The 22145-nt window shown below is 39.0% G+C and overlaps 1 protein-coding gene across 8 annotated transcripts in view; it reads right to left on the reverse strand.

Moving 5' to 3' along the window:
• Positions 1-22145, reverse strand: part of TENM3 (teneurin transmembrane protein 3) — a 605620-nt gene that overhangs the window by 68623 nt on the left and 514852 nt on the right. For 4 of the 8 annotated variants that reach the window (XM_019658769.1, XM_019658772.1, XM_019658767.1 and 1 more), the window contains 3 exons: positions 18543-18569; positions 16972-16992; positions 15903-16049 (listed from right to left, as the gene is read on the reverse strand). In XM_019658769.1, coding sequence (XP_019514314.1) covers positions 15903-16049; positions 16972-16992; positions 18543-18569 — 195 coding nt within the window. The remainder of the gene's footprint in view (positions 1-15902; positions 16050-16971; positions 16993-18542; positions 18570-22145) is intronic. The other 4 variants (XM_019658774.1, XM_019658773.1, XM_019658770.1 and 1 more) reach the window with 3 other exon arrangements.

The following is a 22145-nucleotide window of genomic DNA, read 5'->3' on the forward strand; positions in this document are numbered from 1 at the left end:
CTTTGATAAGAATTTAAAATCATGTTTTAAGAAAATCAAATGAAACTGAACTTTGAAATTTCATATGAATTTATCAAAATATTACTTTCTCAGCCAAAGGGCCACAGAGATGAAAAATGTCTAAATATTTCTCAATATTTCTAATGGAAGGGAGATGAAACTAGGCTATAGGCTTATTTTTCATGAGGATATATTATAATAATGCAATACAGTATATTTTTTTCTCCATTGCTCTCAAAGAAATAGAAGCACGGTTATTAAGACTCAGATTTTGAAGGTAGCACACTATTGAACTATTGCCCTAATATCATTTCTGGCTTCAAAAAAACAATTAAAAAAGTAAAAACCTTTCAGTAACAATTCATTCTTATAGGTTGAGACTTTATGAGAACTCCCTAATGTGTGTTTTATGATATATTTAAGAGTTCTTACTCCATGGACTCAGAATGGGTGTGCATATGCTTGGGAGAGTAACATGACATAAATATTTTATATCCTTGCAGGTTTCCCCCTTATGTTCATTCTTTCACGTAAGTAGAAACTAGTTATAGAGAAAGTACTTCCAAATGCTGTATTATACTTAATCTCCATTATCCTGGTCAATTAAGGGTTAAATGCTCCTCACTTTGTTCTCTGACCCCACAATACTCCCACCTTGTCTTTCTGGAGGCATATATGGTACAGTTGTCAGAGAGGAATACTCAAATTTAGTCATTCATCTTTGTTAGTTTATAAAAAGCAAATGTACATCTGGCATGTAGACTGCAGGTCATAAAACTGCATGAGATTGACACCTTCTGAACTAATCAGCTGGAAATGCATTTTTACAAGCCTCTCTGCTAACATCAATCAGAGAAGGAATCTCATTTCCAACAGCCAAGATGCAGGGACACACTGTTTGTTATTTTTCTGCAGAGTTTATCAGTAACTTGCCCAAGCAAGTGACGGATGGTCATGAGTCTGGCTCCCTTTAACTTGAGAAAACATTTTTCATTCTTTGTCTATACTTAGAAGGCTAGGGCTATCTAGCACAACTAAGTTGATTACCCAGTTGCCCATATGTGGACTCGTACTGTAGCAAAATTGTTTTCGTGGGATAGCTTCTCAAAGTCATTGAGATTCCATTTTAGTCTCCGGAATATGAGGGTAGCTGAAATTTATATTGACATAGGAGCCTTGTCTAATAGAATTAATCATAAAAATCTCAAGAAAATCAGAAATAGTCAAACCCACTGAATGACGACATCAACGATCAACTAAGAGCCTTTCTTCAGTTTAAGCTTCTCAATGTAAGTGGTATTTTGATGTCAAGTACATAATATAGTTTATGTTTCCAGTCAATCCTTAATATTCTTGCTCTAGTTCTCTCTTTTTTTTAAAATATATTTTATTGGGGAATTGGGGGAGGGAAACAGCGTTGGGGAATCGAGGAAGGGGAACAGACAATTTGCTGTCCTTTTGTTCTTCAGTCTAGTTGTGGAGGATGTCGCTTCACTGGCCCATGTTGGTATTATCATTGCGTTCTTCCCAGGTGAGGCAGTTGCTCGCCAGCCATTGAATGGCAACTCACAGCAGCTCACATCTGCTGCCAGCCAGCCCCACTGGAGCCTACGCCATCACTGGCAACTCACGGCAGCCCAGCTCTAGGTCAACCTGTTGTTCACCATCTCAGCTGTTGAGGGTGCAGCATCACTGGCCTGCATGTGGGATCCGAACCAGGGCCCTGCTGCTCAGAGCTGGCGTTCCAAGCCAATTCTTAACCAATGCACCACTTGGCTGTCCCTAGTTCTCATTTTTAAACATGTTCTTGTCTTTCCCAAGGCTTTCACTGGACTTTAACAGTGGTTGGCAACCCTATTTCGTAAAGGGCTAGATAATAAACATTTTTGGCTCTTGGGGCCACATAATGTCTGTTTCAACTATTCAGCTCTGCCTCTATAGCACTAACACCGCCCAGCCATTGATGATATGTAAATAGATGGATGTGACTGTGTTTCAATAAAACTTTATTTACAAAACTAGGTTTTGGCCCAGGGGTCACAGATTGCCAACCTCTGGTCCTACTTTAAAGTTTCTACCTTGTCTATCTCCTTGTGTTCTTCAAATCATTCTTGATATTTTTTTCTGGCAAAGTTAAACGAGGTACATTTTGTCAGGTTATGAAAACACTGACTCCAAATCTTTTCCTAGATGATCATCTTTGCCAGTTTTGAACTGCTTGTCAAAATTCTCATTTTCTTCTTTAACGCAGCTATGGCTATTTTAATTTGTTTTTCAAAGTCTTGATTTACTGACGAGATAAAAAGTCATAGATTTAGTGAACTTTCTTTTTTACTCAAAAGATAATTAGTGTCCACCTCCCTTCCCCACAGTATTGGGAAGTCCCTCTCTTCATTCCAAGCTAGAGCTAGAGGTAGAAATTCTGATGCAAAAATTTATCTGTGGACTTCAGAGTTTTAAAGTGTACAGGTATACTTGCCAGTACTCTTTTAAGTCGCCATTCTGTAATGTGCTTGAAATTCAGTTCTTTATTACTGAATTGGGATCATGTTTGGTATTGTGTATCTTCATGGTTTGTCTATACCAGCTTCTTGATAGATTTAGTCTCTATGTTCACATCACTTCAGTGCTCATGACTCCAGGCTGATCATTCTCCTGAACTCCAAACCCACAAACTGCCTTCTAGATATTTCCACCTGGATGTCACGTAGGCATCAAAAACTTACCATGTTGAAAATGCAACATATATGATCTTCCTTAAACATGTCGCTTCTTCCGTACTGCCTGTATCAATGAATGGTTGGTTCCGCCATCCACCCAACCAGTTTCTCAAAGTAAAAACTTGAATGTCATTCTTGACTCCTCTTTTCCCTTCCTTTTTCTGCATACCTAACCAATTGGCCAGTTTCTTCTCTTCTTTTCTTCACTCCCCAAATATCCTGAATCGGTGTATTTATTTCCATTTCACTAAAACTACCCTTTAGGCCACCATGGTCACCTCTTGACAAGAGCTCAACAATAGTGTGGTTTCCCGGGTTCCAATCTCATCCCAACTATTCATTCTCTACACTTCAGTCAGAGTAATCTTTACAGAAACCAAATTTGATTATTTTATTTCTTTAGCTAAATTACTTCCTTTACTTGGTCTTCTGCACTGCCTTCTGAGTAGTCAGAACTCACTCTTTAAAATGGCTTATAAGGCCTACCGTGATCATTATTTCCTCAGCCTGGAAACCTCTAACCTGCCCCTGCTCCCCACTCGCACCCCCAAGTCCTTCCACAATCGGCTCAGACAATGGTGTCATGAGGCTCCATGAAGGCTAATCTAGTTCACTGTTGGATTCCCAGCATCGGGTCAACTCCTTGGGCTCAAACTGATATACAATATAGTTGCTGAATGAAGAGAAGAAGGAATTCACTTTCTAGGGATTGTGAGATATAAACAGGTCAAAATCACGTCTTAGAGACACCTACTGGTTTTCTCTCAGCACCCTTTTCCTAGCCTTGGATACTACTCCATCCCTTGGAGTCCTGTTTCTTTTTTACTCCAATAGGTATTTAAAAATGTTCTTTTTTTTTTTTTTTTTTTTTTAAAGCTGAGCCATCCTGCTACCTGTTGGCAGCTCAGCGGCTGCTCAGCTCAGGCTGGACTTGAACCGCTGTTGCTCAGAGCTCAAACTCTTGAGCAAGCTCTTAACCAACTGAGCCACTCAGCCAGCCCAAAATGTTCTTGATTAATTGGACACTAAACAATAGAAAATACAGTCTGGGGAATATAATCAATAATGTTGTAAATATTTTTTAGGGGGCCAGATGGACTCATGTCTTGTTAGGGAGACCACTTCATAGACAGTGTAGAGGCCTGACCACCGCACTGTACATCTGAAGCTGCTGTTGAATAATATATGTCAACTATAAATTAATACATATATAGTCGTGGGACATGGAGGAGAGTGGGAATGGAGTCAATGGAATTGTAATAGACAAACATGATATCTGGGGTGGGAGGGCAGTGGATGGGTGGAGGGGGGTTGTTACTTTGTGAGGGGTGAAAAGGGTAACTATGGCATTGTTCTGTACACCTGAAACTAATAATAAAAAAATAAACTAAAAAAAAAAATTTCAGGTGAGGGTACATTAATTGATCTAAGCTTTTCTTTTAGTATGTATTATTGTGTATAATAAAGACATGTTTGCAAAGGCAAAAAAAATCCACAAAATTATAAAGATCATTAGATAAAATTATATGAAATATTATGTATAATTTTAATTAGAGAAAGTTCCTACTTAATAATGATGACTTACAACTCAGAATTTATGAATAAGAAGATAAACATTATGAATATTTACTTCATATCAACTGAAAACTTCTGCACAACAAAAGACACCATAAACAAAGTTAAAAGATCAGTGAAAACCTGCGATAAAATATATGCAACACACTTAACAAAGAATTAATGAGATAAATAAACACAGAAGTCCTAAAAATTAAAAGGAAACGTCAAGCAACTCAATAGAAAAAAAATAAGTAAGAGAAATAAATAAGCAGTTAGCAAAAGAATATAAATGGTCAAGAAATGTATATAAAGATCATCAATCTAATTAGTAATTAGGGATATGCAAATTAAAACAATAAAAATGGAGTCATTTTCAGCTGTCAGACAAAATTCATATTTTTCATTTTGTTGGGACAATTTTGTTTATGTACAGTGATTATGTGCAGGCTATGAACAGGGGGAAATAAACATTCGCATACTGATGCAGTGTAGCATGTAAAACCTACTTACAAGGCAATTTGGCAGTAGCTCTCAAAATTAGAACACCCTTTGACCCAGCAATTTCACTTCTAAAAATCTGTCCAAAAGAAGTATTTCTACATTTACACAAAGATTTATATGCAGCTATACATATACACTGACAAATACAGATTCACTAAAGATTTTTCTTTATACCAGCGGTTCTCAACCTTCCTAATGCCGCGACCCCTTAATACAGCTCCTCATGTTGTGGTGACCCCCAACCATAAAATTATTTTCGTTGCTACTCTATAACTGTAATTTTGCTACTGTTATGAATCGTAATGTAAATATCTTTTTGTTTTCCGATGGTCTTAGGCAACCCCTGTGAAAGGATCATTCGACCCCCAAAGGGGTCGCGACCCACAGGTTGAGAACCGCTGCTTTATACTAAGAGCAAGAAACAAAACAAAACAAAAAACCAAAACAACTGAAGTATTATTCATGTAGTAGTGGTAAAATTACTTAGTACACTTATGTTTCTATTATAAAGAACGAGATAGACCTATATATAATGGCATGAAGAAACTCTCTAAGATATACTCTTTGACAGAATCAAATTTAGATCAGTACCTATCCCATTTAAGTTTAAAAACATAAGTGTGCAATAATTCACTGAGGAGGAGTAGAACTGTGCTTGCCAGGTTGTTGACAATGGTTAACTCTTTTGACAATGAGAATCTGATGTTTGTGTACTACTCTCGCCAGTAACGCAGAAGTTCTTACCGTGGAGCTACATGTAACAAAGAGACCCATTTGTACGGAGATACTCTGCAGGGCCCATTTCGGCATACACAGCTTGGGGTGGCAGCTCATGGGAGTGGGTGTAAAGTATAGGGGAGACTTTTAGTTCTGGCCTGTGTGGCTCTGATTTTCCTCCCCTTCTAAAACTCATTAAAAAAGTGCTAAAGCCCCATATTCCTTGTGTACTATTGGGAAGCTAATGGGGTCCTTTGCTTTCCAGAGCATGAGCTGGGCTTCCCTTTTCTTGAATGGGGTTGACTATGCTCTAAAAATTCTGTGACTAGTAAAAGGCTTCATACTAACCTGATTCTCTTCCCTAACATAGGATCCAGTAGAGTCTTTCAAACTCATGGTAGTTTCCCCTTGCCGAAATCATCTCTACCAGCAAAATATATTTAAATGATCTGAGACTCTGAGTAGCACTCTATGTTTTGATATTTGATTTTTTTGGGGGGGGAGAAGTACGTATGATCTCTTGTAATTCTCTTCTCTCTCTCTCTCTCTCTCTCTCTCTCTCTCTCTCTCTCTCTGACCATTTTCCCTTTCTTTTCCCAGTTCTGTTACTCTCATTTATTTTAATTTTAATTTTTAAATATATTTTTGGAGAACACGATACTCTTATCCTCCTGCTAGAACTTTTAAAAATCTATTTTCAAATATTTTCTTATTTTCACTTGGTAGTCTCCCAGCTTACACCATCTCTACTCATTCATCACACTCATTTTGATACTTACATTACAATTTTATTCATTTTTTTGCTCCTCTTTTTTACTCCTTGCACACTCTTATTTTTTCTTGCAGTTTGAACTTTGCATTTGTATTCTCTCTTTCTCTCTCTCTTTCTCTCTCTCTTCTCTCTCTGTCTCTCTCATTACTGTTTCTATCTTTCTAATTTTTGAATAACCGTAATTGAATTTTTCTTTCTTCTTTACTATCATCAGCTCCCAAATACTTTTAAAAAGCCTGCTTTAGGTACATCTTCCTGATATATGCCCACAAACTAGTAATTCTGAAGGATAAAGAAAAACTATCTACTTACAAGTAAGATATATCATTTCTGGCAGGATTTGTGTTTTGGCATTCCACCATTCTTGCACAAAGTTTAGTATGAGGCTTTAAGTCTTGTGTCCTCAACCATCTAATCTCCAGGAGAGGGTTTGAGTGTCATGGCTCAAGTACCTACAGAGGGCTATCCAGGGAAGCAAGATATCAAAGGGAACTTTGACTAGCTCTCTTTAATGGGAAGAAAGATGAGAACATGGTAACGACTGCCAGAGATAAAGTATTTTGGAGAAATCATCTTCTTAATAAATATGTTAAGTTTCCATAAAGATAGAATTGTCTTTGGCAAGCTGTTGCAGTTTTATGCTTGCATAGTGGGACCACAATATGAGAAGCTATTTAAGGTCAAGAAACCCCCTGTTGAATGAGATTCTTAGTAGGAAGGCTAGGTAAAAGTAATGATGCATATAAAATACACAGGGAGAACTAGATAGCTGCCTTGCCAATGGAGAAAGCACATCAGAGATTCAGCACTAGTTTTCTTGTTCTCAAGTGAGAAGGCTATAATTGTGGGGGAAGGGAGGAGAAAGAGAAAAGAAGATTCCTCCTGAAAGCAATAGATGGCTATTAGCCATACGAAATAGATATTGAAGTATATTGTCTGGTTATACGAAAACTAAATGCTATGGACAATTATTAATAGTCCTATAGTAGAATCTGTTTTTCTGCCTGCCCAGCACCCATAACCCTTTCTTCTAGTGACAGAACTTCAATTTTCCTTTGAGTAGGTGACCTAATTCAGGCCAAGGAGAGTTAGCCCCAGGTCCAGGCCTCATGTAACCAATGAATAAAGGTGTGCACCTTGTACTGGAGTTGTTATGCTGATGGAATGCAAACCTAGGGCTGGTGGTGGTCATTTTGGGGAGAGACAGTCAGAGAATGGTGCCAAACACAGAATAAACCAGAGCTGACAAATGAATTCACCATGATTTCTGCTACCATTGTTTGAAAACCTAGATGCACGCACCTATGTCTGAAATTCTCAGTTATATAAGCTAATAAATTTTTTGTTTTTAAAAGCTTAAGACTGTTTGAGTAGAGTTTTGATCATGTGCAACCAAAGAGTCTTTCCTGATGAGAATAACAAATAGAACTTTAAGAATAGAAAGGATTTCCTTGTTGGGGAGACGTCCAAGTCTGAGGTAGGGTGCACTGTGAAACAGACTGGGCCTCAATTCCTATGGCTGACTAAATGAGGTACTCAAGGAGCTAAAGCATTCACAGCACTGGGTCAAAACCCTGCTTTATTTGCACAGCATTACTAGTGACTCTTCACCTGTCTTTGCTCTGATCTTGGCAACTTCACTGTCAGAGTGAGTGCTGGGATTTGAGTAAGACATAGCTCAATCTGGAGGGAGGATGACTTTATAGGTGAAAATGGAGTTGAAATAGAAATATTTATAAGCCAATTCTAACCATGTACTGTTGATCACTGGCTTTGAAAGCTATCTCAATATGACAGGATATCTTGTAGTTGCTCCCCAAATGTCTACTTGCTGCTGGGAGATGTTATTCACAATTGTCTGGTCCAGTGACTATTTGTTTCTGACTTCCACTGTGTGATTTAAAAATCTACTATTCCAGGGCCGGCTGAGTGGCACGTTGGTTAAGAGCTGGCTTGGGATGCCAGAGGGCCCTGGTTCGGATCCCACATATGAGGGCCAGTGACACTGCCCTCTACTGCTAAGCTCAACCTGGAGCTGGGCTGCCAGTGAGTCACAGGTGATGGCGTAGGCTGCAGTCCCTGCTGCAGTGGGTTGCCATGGGCTACAATGTGTAGTCAGCAGCCCTCGTGAGCAGCCATCCAGAAGCCGGTGACTGATCTGCCTCGCCTGGGAAGAGTGCAATGATGGTGCTAACTTGGGCCAGTGAAGCAACGTCCTCCAGAACTAGACTGAAGAACAAAAGGACAGCAACTTGTCTGTTTCCCTTCCCCCAATTTCCCAGTGCTGTTCCCATTCCCCATTTCCCCAATAAGAAGTTAAAAAAAAAAGTCTACTATTCCATTGCCCGCCTTTGTCCAAATACTCAGCTCCAACAGCCTCTGCTTGATACCTGAAGCTAGATTTGTAAAGCGGATGGGGGAAGCACCTTGTTGATTCCATATAGAGTGGGCATCTTTGTCAGGGCCTTTATTGTGGGTAAAAGCTTTCCCTTAGTTCTGAAAAGCTAGAGCGACCCTACATGCATACATGACAGCAGTTTATGTGAGCACTAAAGAAACAAGGTCTAACTGGACAGGAGGTTTGCTTCTTAGAACTGTGGAGGTGTTAAGACAGTGGCTAAAGGTAAGTTCCTCCAATCTACTTTGTTGTTCCTCTTATTCCTCATAAAGATTTCCCTTCTAGAGAGATCCAAGATGGCAAAGTAGGTAAACACTGTGCCTGCTTCCTTCCATGAACACATCAAAATTATAACTAAATTACAGAACAATCAAACTGGAGAATCACCTGAAGCCTAGCTGAACAGAAGTTTTATAACTAAGCATATAAAGAAGCAGCCACTTGAAGACTAGTAGGAGGGGCAGAGATGTGAAATGGGCCAGCCCCAAATCTCTCTGCGGTGGATAAAAGTTGAGAGGGATATCTTGGCCACAGAGATTCCCCACAGAGGAGGGAGGGACCCCAGCCCCCAGCCCCACACCCAGCTCACCAGCCCACAGCACTGGTGCCAGGAAGAGGAGCCCCCACAATGTGTGGCTGTGAAAAACAGTGGGGATTCCAACCAGGCCTGGGATGAAAGGCTGTGGGAAACCCAGCGTTTCTCTTAAGGGGTCTGCACCTGCACACAGACTCACTCATTCACAGGCACTCATTCTGGACTCCAGTGGAGGGACGGTGATTCAGGGAACATCAGAGGCAACACAAGGGGCAGACTGAGGTGTGTGGCTGTAGAGCAAGGGCTGGAGGACAGCTGCCATTTTATCTGCATGGGGTCTTCCTTTCATGCATCCGGCAGGCAGGCACCATCTTTCCTGTGTTGCACTTTCCCCCACAGGCCAAATCTTAATCTGAATTGGTTTTGTGAGCTCCCATGGGACCCCTGCCCCACCCAACTCCCTCAACACTGGAGGCACTTTCTCAGTGAGCAGCCGGCCCCACCTGCATTGCACTCTTTCTTGAAAAATATTGGAGTATGGCAGGCTGAGGGTGGTTACTGGCGTCAGTGTGCTCTTAGACTTTTGCTGAGTAGCTCCAGGCTCAGCACTGGCCCAAAACCAGAATTTACATTAACCTGGTGACCACAACTCTTCCCACTCTACTGACTTCCTGAGACCCTGCCTCATCCAACTTGTGTATCACACGAGGCTTTATCAGTGGCTGAATCTTAAGGGAGCCAGCTAGTGGTTGCAGGCCTTGGTGTGTCCTGGCTTTTTGCTGAGCTACCCTTGGCCCAGTACCGGTGAGGCACAAGTCCTTGAATTTCAGCGTGGCCTCTCCCATGTGCCTCCAAGTACAGCACAGGCAGCAAACAACCGTGGATTGCTTTGTAGCTCCTATCAGGTAGTTCCTGGCTGGTCACACACAGTGGGTGACCTGGGCCTGCACTGAAGCCCCTTCCAAGAGGCCCCAGAACCAACAAACTTGGAAGTTGCCTTCAGACCACAGCAGAGCACAGCCCAATTAGCGCACAAGCAGCACACACAAAGGGAGGTCTCAACAGGGACCAGAGCCCACTGGGGCAAATCCCACTCAGTGGGGTAAGACCCCCACACAGCAGCCCATAAGCTGTGGATGTGGCCTAACCCCATATCCAATCAGCCTGGGGGTCAATTCCACCCACTGACATGCAAATAACAATCAAGGCTCAACTGTAACAGGAGGGCACACACAACCCAAACAAAGGACACTCCTGGAGCACACCCAGAGCAAGCAACCAAGGAGACTGTGCCACTGGGACCCGCAGGGCACCTATTACATAAGGCCACCCAGCCAATACTGGGAGACATAGAAGATCTACCTAATATATAGAAACAAACACAGACAGGCAGCCAAAACGAGAAAAGAATAGGTAAAAAAACAACTAAATGAAATGGAGGCAAGCAACTCATCAGAAACAGAGTTCAAAACAATGGTTATAAGAATGCTCAAGGAGCTTAGTGAGAACTTCGACAAAGAAATAGCAGACATAAAAAAGAACATAGAAACCATAAAAAAACAAAAACAAAACAAAACAAAACCAACCAACCAAACAAAAAACAGTCAGAAGTGAAGAACACAATAACTGAAATGAAGAATGCAACAGAAGGGATCACCAGCAGACTTGATGAAGCAAATCATTGAATCAGTGATTTGGAAGATAAGGCAGCACAAAACACCCAATCAGAACAGCAAAAAGAAAAAATGAATGAATCCAAACAGGCCCACATCAAGGCACATTATAATTAAAATGGCAAAGGTTAAATAGAAAGAGAGAATCCTAAAAGCAGCAGGGGAAAGGTAACTAATAACTTATAAGGGAGCTCCCATAAGATTGTCAGCTGATTTCCCAACAGAAACTTTGCAGGCCAGAAGGGACTGGCACAAAATATTCAATGAGATGAAAAGCAAGGACCTACAGTCAAGTTTTCTCTACCCAGCAAGGCTATCATTTAAAATTGAAGGACAGATAAAAAGCTTCCCACAGAAGAAAACGCTAAAGGGGTTCATCACCACCAAATCAGTATTACAAGGAATATTAGAGGGACTTCTTTAAGACATAAAAAAAAGATCAAAATTATGAATAATAAAATGGCAATAGCTGCATATCTATCAACAATTACTTTCAATGTAAATAGATTAAATGCTCCAATCAAAAAACATAGGAGGGCTGAATGGATAAGAAAACAAGACTCTTACATATGCTGCCTACAAGAGGCTCACTTCAGATTGAAGGACACACATAGACTGAAACGAAAAGCATGGAAAAGATATTTCATGAAAATGGAAAGGAAGAACGAAAAAAGCTGGAGTAGCAATACTCATACCAGACAAAACAGACTTTAAAACAAAGATTCTAACAAGAGACAAAGACGGACCCAGTAATTCCACTTCTGGGTATTTATCTGAAGAAACCCAAAAAGGTACTTCTAGGGGACATGTGCATCCATATGTTCATTGCAGTATTGTTTACAATGGCCAAGATGTGGAGGCAGCCTGGGTGTCTGTCTATGGAAGAATGGATAAAGAGGTGGTACATATATACAATGGAATATTGCTCAGCCATGGAAGGGAATGGGTTCTTGCTTTTGCAGCAGCATGGATGGACCTGGAGGGTATTGTGCTGAGTGGAGTGTCAGACGGATGCAATGTGATTTCGTTTATCTATGGAATCTAAAGAACAAAATGAACAAACATAACAGAAACAAACTCATAGATACAGAGAACATTTTGATAGTTGTCAGGTAGAGGGGGTTGAGAGGGTGAAAAAGGGAAAAGATTAAGAAGTATAAATTGGTTGTTACAAAATACTCATGGGGATGTAGAGTATAGCATAAGGAATATAGTCAATAATATTGTAATAACTATGTATAGTGTCAGATGGGTACTAGATTTATTGGGGTGATAGATTAGAGGGTGTTGGGGGGCAGAGTGAAAAAGGTAAAGAGATTAAGGTACAAGTTGGTAGTTACAAAATATTCATTGGGATGTAAAGTACAGCATAGAGAATATATTCAATTATATGGTAATAACTATGTATAGTGTCAGGTGAGTACTAGACTAGTCAGGGGGATCACTTCTTAAATTATATAAATGTCTAACTACTATGCTGTATGCATGAAATTAACATAAAACAATATTGAATGTCTACTGTAATTGAAAAATAAAAAAGGGGGGAAAGGTGAAAGGGAATAAGTGGTCCAAATTTCCAGGTATAAAACAAATAAGTCATGGGGATGTAATGTACAGCATAGGGAATATAGTCAATAATATTGTGATAGCGTGGTACGGTGTCAGATGGTTGCTGTACTTATCATGGTGATCACTTGTTTAGGTATATAAATCTTGAGTAATATGGTGTACACTTGAAACTAATATAATATAGCATGTTAGTTATGTTTTAAATAAAAATTCTAAAAAAACACCATTAACTATTAGTAATAGGATATAATAACCTTATTGAATGTTTACTGTGCTACAATGATAATAAACATCCCATTTGATCTTCAAAAAAAAAAAAAAGAAAGAATTCTCTTCTAAGGCTGCTGGTCTTTAACCTTTTCAGAGACAAAAAAGGCAGGTAGGACTCTATAGGCAAAGAGGACACCTAGTCAGTAAGATCCAGGTTTTTAGGATCTTTACACTGAGACAGTGGCGATGCGGGGAACTGGATTTGGTAAAGGAAAGTATGTTTTGTAGGGGAGGGATGATGCTTGGTCTAAAAAAAATGTTTAACTATTTCTCCATATGTAGCTGCTCGTTCTAAATATTTTTTATATATCTTATTCAGTCTGGGAATAGTAAACAACTTGATCCTTTTTTTTAAACAAAGATTGTGTTCTACAAAGTTGCTCAAACTAAACTAGTAGCTATTTATATGGCATGTTTAATTTCTGAGTAGGGCCAAACCAACCTCTTAATCCTCTCTTCCTCCTTAGCTACTTAATGCGTTAAATCAAATTACTTAGCTTTTTGGCTAATTCGCTATTTTAATGCCAAACTTAATTTAGACAACAGATCCATAACAGTACAGTTACCATACATCACAGAATTTCAGATATTGTCCCTATTTTTTTTTTAATTGGGGAATTGGGGGAGGGGAACAGCATTGGGGAATCGGGGAAGGGGAACAGACAAGTTGCTGTCCTTTTGTTCTTCAGTCTAGTTGTGGAGGACGTTGCTTCACCGGCCCATGTTGGTATTATCATTGTGCTCTCCCCGGGTGAGGCAGTCGCTCGCTGGCCATTGGATGGCCACTCACAGCGGCTCACGGCAGCTCATGAAAGCTCACGCCAGTTTCACTGCAACCTACGCCATCACCAGCGACTAACGGCACCCAGCTCCAGGTTGACCTGTTGTTCACTATGTTAGCTGTAGAGGGCGCAGCATCACTGGCCCTAATGTGGGATCCGAACCGGAGTCCTGATGCTCAGAGCTGGCGTCCCAAGACAACTCGTAACCAACGCGCCACTCGGCTGGCCCAGATATTGTCCTTATTTTAAACATTCTGTTCTATGGTCCTCATATAAAGATAAGGATGTTCTTAATTGCCAAATTATGCATCTTCATTTGGGGTTTATGTGGAAACCATCATCTCTGTACACATAGCCCATGCTTAAGTTCAAAGAAGCCCTCTGGCTCAGGTTATCAGGCACTCGAGGTTACAATCTCAGGGTATGACAAAGGTGGCACTGAGATTTCTTCTTAGACGATGATCAAAATTCGGTTAGGTATTATCATTGTGGACAGGAATACAAATTATATGAGAGAAGCAGAGAACCTACAGGAGGTCTTCTATCAGCTCAGATTTCCCCTTGGAGAGGGAAGACTAGAGATAGCATAGTTCAATGCTAATAAGAATAAACAAACAGGCAAGGAGGACAATTCACAGCTGATACATTTTGAGGAAAGGGAAAGTCCTCCTTAGCTGATAACAACACTAAAGAGTTGATTAGCCCCGGAATTACTCTGCTGTGTCTCCCCACACTTGGCCCTGCAGCTGGCTTCCCTCTGAGACAGCTTGTAACCTACTCAGTGTAATCCCCTGCTCGAAGACAAACTCTGAAATCCATGCTCGGGGAGGAAGAGCGGTTCTCCTTCGTCCCTAGGCATCCAGAAACAATGGGGCAAGGGATTCCTTGGGGGAAAATGAGGAACGTTGCCATCTGGGCTGTGGCTCAGAGAGGATGAATGCTGCCATTTCTAAGAAGCACAAGGTTACCAGGTGTGGGGGGCAACAAGGTATTAGCAGGCAGGAAAAGTTGCGAGGGCTAACGACTTACTGAATCTATCTGGAGCAGAAAGGAAAAGGGGCTTTAGCTCAGAATTTGTGGCTCAAGTTTCTTGATAGTTCAGGTGAAAAGAAAATAGGGAAAACAGTGAAGAGTGCTTGAAACCAAAGGAGAGAATTGTAGCTTCTTGTCAGGAAGAGGAGACACAAATAACATTTGGTTTGCGAATGACTGTGGGTCCAGGTTAGCGTGTGTGTGTGTGTGTGTGTGTGTGTGTTGAGGGTTCGTTCTGGTCACTGTGCTTCCTAGAGAATGGTAGTTAGGTCCACTCTATATAGAAAAGAAGAGGCTGTTCAATCTTCTCTGACAGCCTTCTATGAACTGCCATCAAATGACTACTTTTGAAAGCAAAAGAAGGAAAATTGGATAATAATTGCTGCTACATACAACATACTGTGTGCTTGGCAATATGCTATGTACTTTCCATACATTCTCTCATGTAATCCTTTCAAAACCTCCTGTGTTCCTGTTTTACAGGTGAAGCAATTGAAGTTTAAAGAGATCAGAATCTTGTGTGAGGTCACATAAGGATGACGAGCTAGAGTGAACATCTGTCTGACTCTCAAACCTGCACTCTTAACCAACACTATATTGCCCATGTGGACATTCCCAAAAGAGCAAGTGGAATGAAAGATGGGATAGGAAAACACATCCTAACCCACAGAGCAAGTGACCACAGAGGCCCAGATGGGGACTAAATCCTTTCTAAAAACTCAGTCCTACAAGCATCCCAAAAGTTATCAGGGGCAACTACTCCATCACTGAAGGAGTCGGCGCCAACTGTCACTTCGTTTTCTGAAATTTAAATGCAGTAGCAAGAAGGATGTGCACAACGGGGAAAATAATTATTTCTTAACCCAGGGCTTTCATTGGGTGGAATATCACAACCTTTTTAATAGGGTGGAAAGTTAAGGATAAAAAGACACTGAAGTACAACTTCAAAGGGGACTGTTTTCTGTTACTGTTTTACTTTGTCATCTATGCTTTCCAGCAGAAGAGCTTGGAAAAATGCTTTGCATCTTTTGGATTGTTTAGTTATTAAAATACTGCTTTAGAGCTCCCAATACACAGTGCCCTAAATACGTGGTGAGGACAGTTGTCACCTGGAGATTAGAAAAAGGAATGGAGAACAATGTACATTATACAGTAGCTTGGTTACCCTGTCTTTTCCCTGAATGATAATCATCTCACATTTGTTTCAGGGAAACTCGGGTGCAAAATCACACTATCAGCACTCACACATTTTCCAATCAATCTTTTATCTATGGGGTTCGGATTTTTTTTTTTTGGCAACAGATAACTATGTATTCGTTGTACATTATCAACCTGTGGCCTGGCACACACTTGTTTTCACGCTCAGCCTTTCCTACCTCCTTCGTTGTCCTTGCTATCTGTGCACAGGGTCTCCATGGCCACATCACATCCTGCTCCTCTCCACCCTGGCTGGCAAACACAATGCCAGCCGTTTTGGTCCAGTGTACATCTTCCATTGCTGTTGCACAGGCCGGGACAACCCTCTGTCAAAAGAGACAAAGAAGGAAAACACAAGGGATTTGAGTATTGAAAGCTTTTGTGTCGAAAACAAACAGATAAGGGACACTGAGTGGGAACAGGCCTTTATAAACAGCACAAATACTGTAATTGCACATGGATAGAACCAGCAACGTCATCCAAGGAATCTAATTCTTATCCAAGTGGCATCTTTGATTGGCCTGACCCTTGAGACACCACTTACCTGGGCAGGACAGAAATATATGCAACAACCCACTAAAAACAGCTGCAGGCCAGACAAAATTAACTTAAATTTTTTTTCTTTAGCAAAGCAACAAGGTTGACTGGTTGATTGTATGGTGTGAGAAAGCATCTCGGCAAGATAATTTCAGAATTCCTAGTACAGGTTTTTAATCTGTCATAAACAGTACTGGTCACTCATTAGGACACACCTTCTTAAAGCACCTTGTTGCTTTAAAAAATTCCCTCTGAATTCCGAAGCATGAAAGTGGGGATGAGGATGTAAATGATGTTAAAAAGAGAACGTTAATTTTATCTGGCCTCAGAGTTGCTGTATATTCATGTGAAATTACAGTGCATTAAATAATTGCACAAAGTATAGGCCAGTATTAATGACTATACTTTATGCTGAGAGTACATTCCTTGTCACAGAGTAAGCAAAGCCCAGGAAATAGTGAAGCAGCTTAGCATCTATTCTAACAAACATTAGGATTCAGGCTGCATACGGATGGGACAGGACCGACAGGATTTCCAACTAAATGTAAGAGCTGTGCATATTTGATTACTTAGGACGGACAAAATGAAATACCATAAGGACCACAATAAAACACTGATAGACTGAACAAAAACACGGCAGTGACGTGCTTCATAACAGATAGCGAAGAGTGATATTTTGTGACAATCTCCCTAAGGCTTTTATGCTGTTACCTTTATATCCTATCTTGTCTGCTTTTATGGGCAAGGAGGGAAAATTTGGGAAACAATTAAAATAATTTAATATATCCAAAATCTATAATTGTTTCAGTCTAACATGACATTAAAAAAAACAATTTTTGCCACTTCCTACTGATGATATCTGGCATGCAGCCAACATGATCTGTTTATGAGAATGACACATAAGTAGATTCTGGTGTTCTTGTCTATGAGTTGGATATGACACTGACAGAAACAAGGACATAAATGCGCTAAAGTTGTAAGAATAATTGGCTGTTAATCAGATCTCTTTGCACAGAATGTTTTATAATTTGGTATAAAATAGATATTGGTAAAAATGCTTGCTACTGCAATTGGGGTTCGTTATACATTGTCTGGTAATTAGAATGCTACTCTTGTTTTGGTGACAAAATTTAAGGGAACAATCTGTTTAAAGATGGTTATTTTAAGTCTCTATTAATAGAATTATTCATATATTGGCTTCCCCTCCTCCTCCACTGCAAAACTTGAAATGAAAATATCTCAAAGAGATGTTCTGTCTCTTAAGATTAGCGTTAACAGAAAGAAGAACATTTGACAGTCTCTTGTGGCAGGGTATAATAAAATTATACTTATGGATACCATCAGGTCAGGATGAGATTAATTTTGCTGCTTCTGTCAGACAATCACTGTTTGCATTTCTAGATTATCCGATACATAAAAGGTGGATTTTCTGTATGGATATTTTTGTTTTGTTTTTAACAAAAAAGAAAGATTTAAGTGCCCCACTGACAAAGAGGTGCGGCAGCTGACTGCGTGCACACACGAGTTATTATACGAAAGCCTGGATATTGCCATGAATATTTTCATATTCTAATGAAAAACACAAACAAGGAATAGAAAATAGGAAATCTGAGGAGAAACGGAAAGGGAATTTTCTAAAAAAATATTGTTCACCTATTTCTACGATAACTGAAGACATGAGAATCTGCTGTTTTCTGCTGAGCAGTGTTATGGTTTCTGTTTTAGAGAATGCACAATATTTTGGAGTTTTTTAGAAAATCACAGAACAAATTATGATATCACATATATTTGGAAACATTTAGAAAAAGCCAAAGGAGTTTCCATATAAGGATAAATAAGGTTTCTCTCAACATATGTTAACCAGAATCTTCTTTGGAATGGCAATTTTTTATTCTATGATGAGAGTGAACAATTGTGCTTCTTTAATTTAGAATTTAAAGCTCATTAGCTGAATTGCCAACAATGAAGATCTAAAAATGAAAACAAATGAAAAGAAATAAACAAAAAACAGCAAATGTACTGTTATCTTCAGTTTTTTTTTGTTCTAGTGAAGCCCTTTTACAAAGGAATGAAATCTGTGATAACCCAAAATTACAAAAATGAGAGACAGACATTTAAGTCTCAATACTTTAAATCCAAGGCATTTTCACATAATGTAAGCCTGATTTGTAATTTACAAAAATATGCATGAAAAAGTCTATTTTCATACCTAGTACAAACTGATACATGGTTTTATATATATATGTGTGTAGATATGTCAACAAAGAGCAAGTATACAGTACCTTTAACTATCTTATCCAAATAGTGAGCTTGAGAGATTAAAAAGGAAAAAAGAACAGACAGACATTTCAGAAGTGTCACATGGGACAAGAAAATTTTCAGAATTTACATGCAAATCGAGTCGTTGCAGCTGACATAAGACTCACATCACACGACAGAGATGCACTTCATAGCTTCTAAAAATGCAATATATTCACGTTTTAGCAAATGCAGTCATGACTCCAGGAAATACTCAGCATTTTCAAGAAACATATGCAGGCCAACTAACACTCCCCTTCACAGATTATTTAGAATGCACCCACCCTGGTCCTTCTTAAGGGTATACTTGAATAGCTAAGTAGAACGAATGGAATCATTTCTTCCTTTCTAAAGAATTTTGGAAATTTACAACTATGAGATCTACAAATAATCAAACTTATTTTTTTTGAGGGGGGAGAGGTGTGAGAAAATAATCCTATTTTTCAAAAGTTGGTTTTTAACAAAGTAGTTTCATAACGGTTACACAGTGGAAAGGCAAAAAGGACCCCACAGAAGGCCCGGGGGAACCATTTATGTATGTTCTGAGAAGAAAAACCACTGAAGTCTTGCTTTGTTCACCTTCTTTCTTGAGTTACTTGCATATTTACAAATGGTCACACTTTAATGGTAAATAGGAAAAAATGAATGAAATTGAGAATCCTCGAGCAAATGGAGAAAATTTAATATATTGTGAAAAAGACACGTGCAAGTGCTGAGATTACCCAGTAGCCCTTAACTACATGTCAGATGGACAATGATGTATTACGTGTGTAGTCCATTAGGAAATACGAACTGTTCTAAGATCCTCTTTCTCTTCAGGATTCATACAGGAACAGGCTCTGTTTCTCACAAAAGCTTTGTAGGAACAGTCAAGATTCAGACTCAGTCTTCTCACTGTACCTGTCTATTTAATCTTTCACGGAGTTACAATTAGGCTACACCTTGCCTCTTGAGCAGGGGCATAAATGCCTCTCTCCCTTCACTCAATGTACAGACCTAACTTATTCATAATAAGCCTCAAATCTTCCTGCTTTGTCAAAATTCATACATCTTTGATGATCTAAAATTGCTTTTCAAAGATGCTCATGTGGATTTTTTTCATTCCTGACATATGCAAGTGATAGGAGAACTCTTAGCAGAATGATGTAAACTATAACTTTCAGTTGAGCCTCTCAGGTCTGGTAGTCCTGTCATGTGCATAAACAAAACCATAAATGGTTTTGACACATCTGTAGTGTGGACATGAAAGGATTCTTCACTTTGCCATAGGATTCCATTAGAGGTTTCTGAACTGCAGTTAAAAATAAGTGTGTTTATAGCTAATTGACAATATATTACAAGGGAAATTACGTAACGTGAGGAGGAAACAATGTTAGGCACTACTCTGAAATTATAATTTAATAAAATTAATTCCATTTTCAAACACTAAAAACGTGTTATTTAATAATACCATTCATAAAATTTCTTAATAATTTCTTCTAAACATTACATAATCTAATAAAGCCCATAATTAATAGCTCATAAGAAATTCGTGAGTTTCTGATTCAGACAGGGTAGCATTTTAAAGAAAATTCTTAGTTTATAAAAATTAATAACACTGATCATAATTGAAGTGTAAGCCTTTTGCTTTTAATACATCAGGTCCACTTCAGCTAACACAATCAAAATAAGTAATTAATTCTGATCTGGATTAGTATTTTAAAGTAGGAACAAATTATATCTAATCTAGCTAATCCCATTATTTTAGCAAACAGGATCAATTATTTAAAACAGTGGATTGATTATAGGTAAAGGAGTTTTGTCATTCAGTCAAGAGAACATCGAAAGTGAAGCTGAAATTAGAAAATACATTTAAAATATACGACAGTTCAAAATTTACACAACAGTTTAAACATTAAAAATCATTAACACACGTTTTGCAAAAAGTTTTGCAACAATAAGAAAAATATTTGTACTGAATAAAAGATACCAAGGTTTGTCATTTGCATTGTATATCACAGGAGATAATTTTGAGGCTGATAGTTTAAAACTAAGATAGAAAGAGGGAAAAACAACCACCTACATCTTGGCCTTGAACAGTAAAATTTCTAGCAACACCACAAAAGCCTGGTTCTAAATAATGAAGAAGTTAAAAGGAGATGTTGATACATGAGTTTCAAATAATTATTAAAAATAATAATTGCAACAATAAAAACATTATATAAGCCACTATAGGAAATAATCAGAAAAATGCAGACATGTTGTAAGAAGCCATTAGGAACAATACTCATAAAAATAATACAGTATATTTAAAAATTAATATGCCTAACAAATGCTGAAATGCACATTAAGTTGTAAAAAATTACTTCGAAAACTAACGAGTGTGTTCTGACACTGAAGCAGTCGTCCCTATTAGATCTACTAAGAAGTTTTAAATTTGTTTTATAGAAGAAAACTTATAAAAATGAGTACTAGACATATAAAATGGAGCCCTTTAAAAAACTATTTTCCAGTAAAATGTTGTATTCATAAAATACTTTCCCTGGAGTTTCAATTATTTATCTTTTAAGAAGACCCATGTGGAACATAGAGTGTGTTACCGTATTTCCTGTAAGATGCTGATTCTTAATCTTTCAGGGAGTCTCAGCTCTCTGAGAAAAGTGGTGAGAGATGGAGTCTCCCTCCAGAAACAACGCACACATGCTCACAAACACGACACGCTGCCTATGATTTCTGCTCTTCCATGAGCTCTCATTCTGTAACTTGCAGATTATGAACACCTGGCTGATGTCTTAATGAGCAATCTCCAAATTTCTAGCTCTGGCCCAGGTCTCTCTCTCCTGGCTCAGACTAGGTTCAGCATAATCCAGGAGACACTCCTGAAGTTCTCGGATCCCAGCCTTGTTCCCTGAAGATAACAATACAGGTTTACTCTGTGTCAGATAGTACTGCCCTCAGTGCTTTATATTATCCTCTCATTTAATTTTCACCACAACACTACGATGTAAATATGGTTGCTACAGTAAACGCAGGTAAAGAAACTGAGAAGAGGAGAGACAGGCAATGTGTGCAAGGTCCTAGGCTAGCAACTAGGCTGTATGTCTCCAGAGCTTGCTCTTAACCACTATGCCATAATAGCTCTTCTTGGAGATTCAGAACCAAAAAAAAATTTTTTTTCAGTACAAGAAATTGGTGAAAGAATTGCAGAAATACTATGCAATCATTCCTGACCTTACATGAATGTAAGCAGCTACTTCTTTCCCAAAAACGACAGGGTAGTGCTACCAGCTTTTAGATGTCTTCTCTAGAGCTTCCTCGGGAAAATGCCAGGTGGCTCTAAATTAAAGGGCAGAATGTAGGTGAGTGACTTTTAAAGGCCAGGCCTAATTCTTGGCCTTAATTGTCTCTCTTTCAAAATACATTGAGAAACACAGTCATCCCCAGAACACAAATGGAGCACCTGCTCTGGTGTGAAGCCCATGCACGTGCTGGAGGTCCTTGGTCTATTTGTTGGTACAAACAAAGTCTCAGTGAAATATTAGACGTGGGAGAAAGGTTTGGCTCATCAAAAATATTTGTATTACATATTAGCCCGTAAACTTCCAATA

Source organism: Hipposideros armiger, unplaced genomic scaffold, assembly GCF_001890085.2.
Source record: "Hipposideros armiger isolate ML-2016 unplaced genomic scaffold, ASM189008v1 scaffold_289, whole genome shotgun sequence".
Lineage (NCBI taxonomy): Eukaryota > Metazoa > Chordata > Mammalia > Chiroptera > Hipposideridae > Hipposideros > Hipposideros armiger.